Here is a 2,097-nt window from a genome sequence, read left to right as displayed (position 1 = left end):
ACACAAACACTCCATCCATGCTTTTGTTCCGGCCCTCCGGTCCAGTTTAAGAACCCATTGTGGCCCTCGAGTCAAAAAGTTTGCCCACCCCTGCCCTAGGCAGTATGTGTGTGAATGAGCAGGACTGTGTTCCAATAAAACTTTATTTACGATAACAGATGGTGGGCCACATTGGCCCTTGGGCAATAGTTTGCCAGTCCCTGGACTAGAGCAACGCTAGAACCTTCTTCTGTTAGGTGAGCCCACCTCTCCTGGACCTGTGTCCAAGTCCCCAAAGCCGATGGTGTTATTCACCCCGCACATCTTTGTTGACAGGAAAAGACCCCTCCTGGCCCTCGAGGCTCTTTGGTTCGTGCTGCACCGAAGAAGAACCAGTGTGCTAACCCCAGCAAAGACTACGCACTGCACACCTTAAACCAGCTCGAGATGGACCTCGTGCAGTTCATGTCCAAGGTGCGGAATCTGAAAGTCGCCGTGGCAACTGCCGGTGACTACAAGGGGCAGAACTTTGAGAGGCCTGCAGACCCACATAACAATGTTACCATCTACGAAATATGGGGCGAAGAAGACTACGAATAACTGGATTTGTGTGTCAAAAAGTAGGACAGGAAAGTCGAGGGTAGACACACCATATGCAAACTAATAAAGCTGTTCTGAAGAAAAATCTCAAATCTGAGATGTTTTCCCCTCTTCGCTTAAACCTGAAAAAATAAATGTGAGGCCAGTAGCCATGGCCGTGGCCATGATGGTTTTGTTCTTTGGCCTTTCTTGCTTCCTCCAGGGTTGTGGTGGTGAGACGCCTGGCCAAGGGGCCAGGGCCGGAGAACAAGGTTTAGGAAATTTGGGGTGTTACTATCATTTCCATACTTGCTGTCTTTATATTAGCTATTTGTGCAAATGATGGAACTGATTATCTTATAATTGATTACATTATAAAGGACAACTCTAATGATGGGTGTAATAAAATGATTATATTAGGGGTGTGTGTGTGTGTGTGTGTGTGTGTGTGTGCACGTGCGCATGTGTGTGTGGCAGATGATGGTTTCTAGAATCACTTGATTTTCTTACCCCCAAAAGTCTTATTCATTTTAGCTCATGAAGCATTGACTGTCTTCTACCAATTAGCAGTTACATATGTCCAATTGAATTAAGTAAATGGAGAATTGATTCATACTAACCAGGGCTCTGTCAATTACTTGCTATGAATGTTCTTTATAGTTCCCATTAAAATATGGATGTGTTGGCATGTTACTATGGCTAATGGGAAGTACATGTGCTTAATACAGCTGTTAGGTTGGCTTATGACCCCTTCTGCAGGCCACCCTGACTGTCTATAGATGCGCCGTGCAGGCCAGAGGAGCAGCTGAGGACTCAGGGCAATTCCCTTCCTTCCGCCTTCCTTCCCACTACAGAAGGCTAAGTCCCGCCCTGGCTGGTGTGGCTTGGTCCTCCCATGCACCCAAAGGTCCCCAGGTCCGTTCCTGGTCAGGGCATGTTTCCAGGTTATGGGTTTGGTCCCTGGTTGGCAGCCATTTAAAGGTGTTTTTCTCTCATCAATGTTTTTCTCTCTCTCTCTCCCCGTCACTCTTCCTCTCTCTCTCTAATAATAAAAACATATTTTACCCCAAAAAAGTTTATTCCCACTGTTTGAACAACGTCTTCAGCATCTGTCCCACGTGAGTGTGGGAGTTAGGCCTCTAATGAAAGCTGCCTGTCTGCTCCCTCGTGTCAATGTTACTCATCTTTGAAAAGTGGTCCCTGAACACTCGACCTTGATTACAGGATAGGGGAGAATGGAAGGAGCGGAGATTATTTCTGGGTTCTTACTGTTTTCAAGCGAATGAGACTCCTGTGAGTTATTTTCACAGGACACACTGAAGAAACTCAGATAAGCACACAATACTTTGGTCTTAGCCTGTGAATTCAACAAGGGACAGATTTTAGATTAGAATAGAGAGTCCATCTAAAAAGCCAGTGGTGCCCGGCTGGCGTGGCTCAGTGGTTAAGCGTTGACCTGTAAACCAGGAGGTCACAGTTCGATTCCCGTCAGGGCACAGGCCTGGGTTGCAGGCTCAATCCCCAGTGTGGGGTGTGCAG

The 2,097-nt window shown here is 46.9% G+C and overlaps 1 protein-coding gene across 1 annotated transcript in view; it reads left to right on the top strand.

Annotated features, from left to right (window-relative positions):
- LOC102767974 (protein FAM209B) overlaps positions 1-1,433 on the top strand; it is a 3,378-nt gene extending 1,945 nt beyond the window's left edge. The window contains exon 2 of the mRNA XM_006767763.2: positions 316-1,433. Within this exon, the coding sequence (XP_006767826.1) occupies positions 316-579 (264 nt within the window). The 3' untranslated portion in view covers positions 580-1,433. The remainder of the gene's footprint in view (positions 1-315) is intronic.
- Positions 1,434-2,097: the final 664 nt, after the last annotated feature.

Source organism: Myotis davidii, unplaced genomic scaffold (genome assembly GCF_000327345.1).
Source record: "Myotis davidii unplaced genomic scaffold, ASM32734v1 scaffold343, whole genome shotgun sequence".
Classification (NCBI taxonomy): Eukaryota; Metazoa; Chordata; class Mammalia; order Chiroptera; family Vespertilionidae; genus Myotis; species Myotis davidii.
Note: the sequence above shows the minus strand (reverse complement) of the source record. Positions and strands in the feature narration are given on the sequence as shown.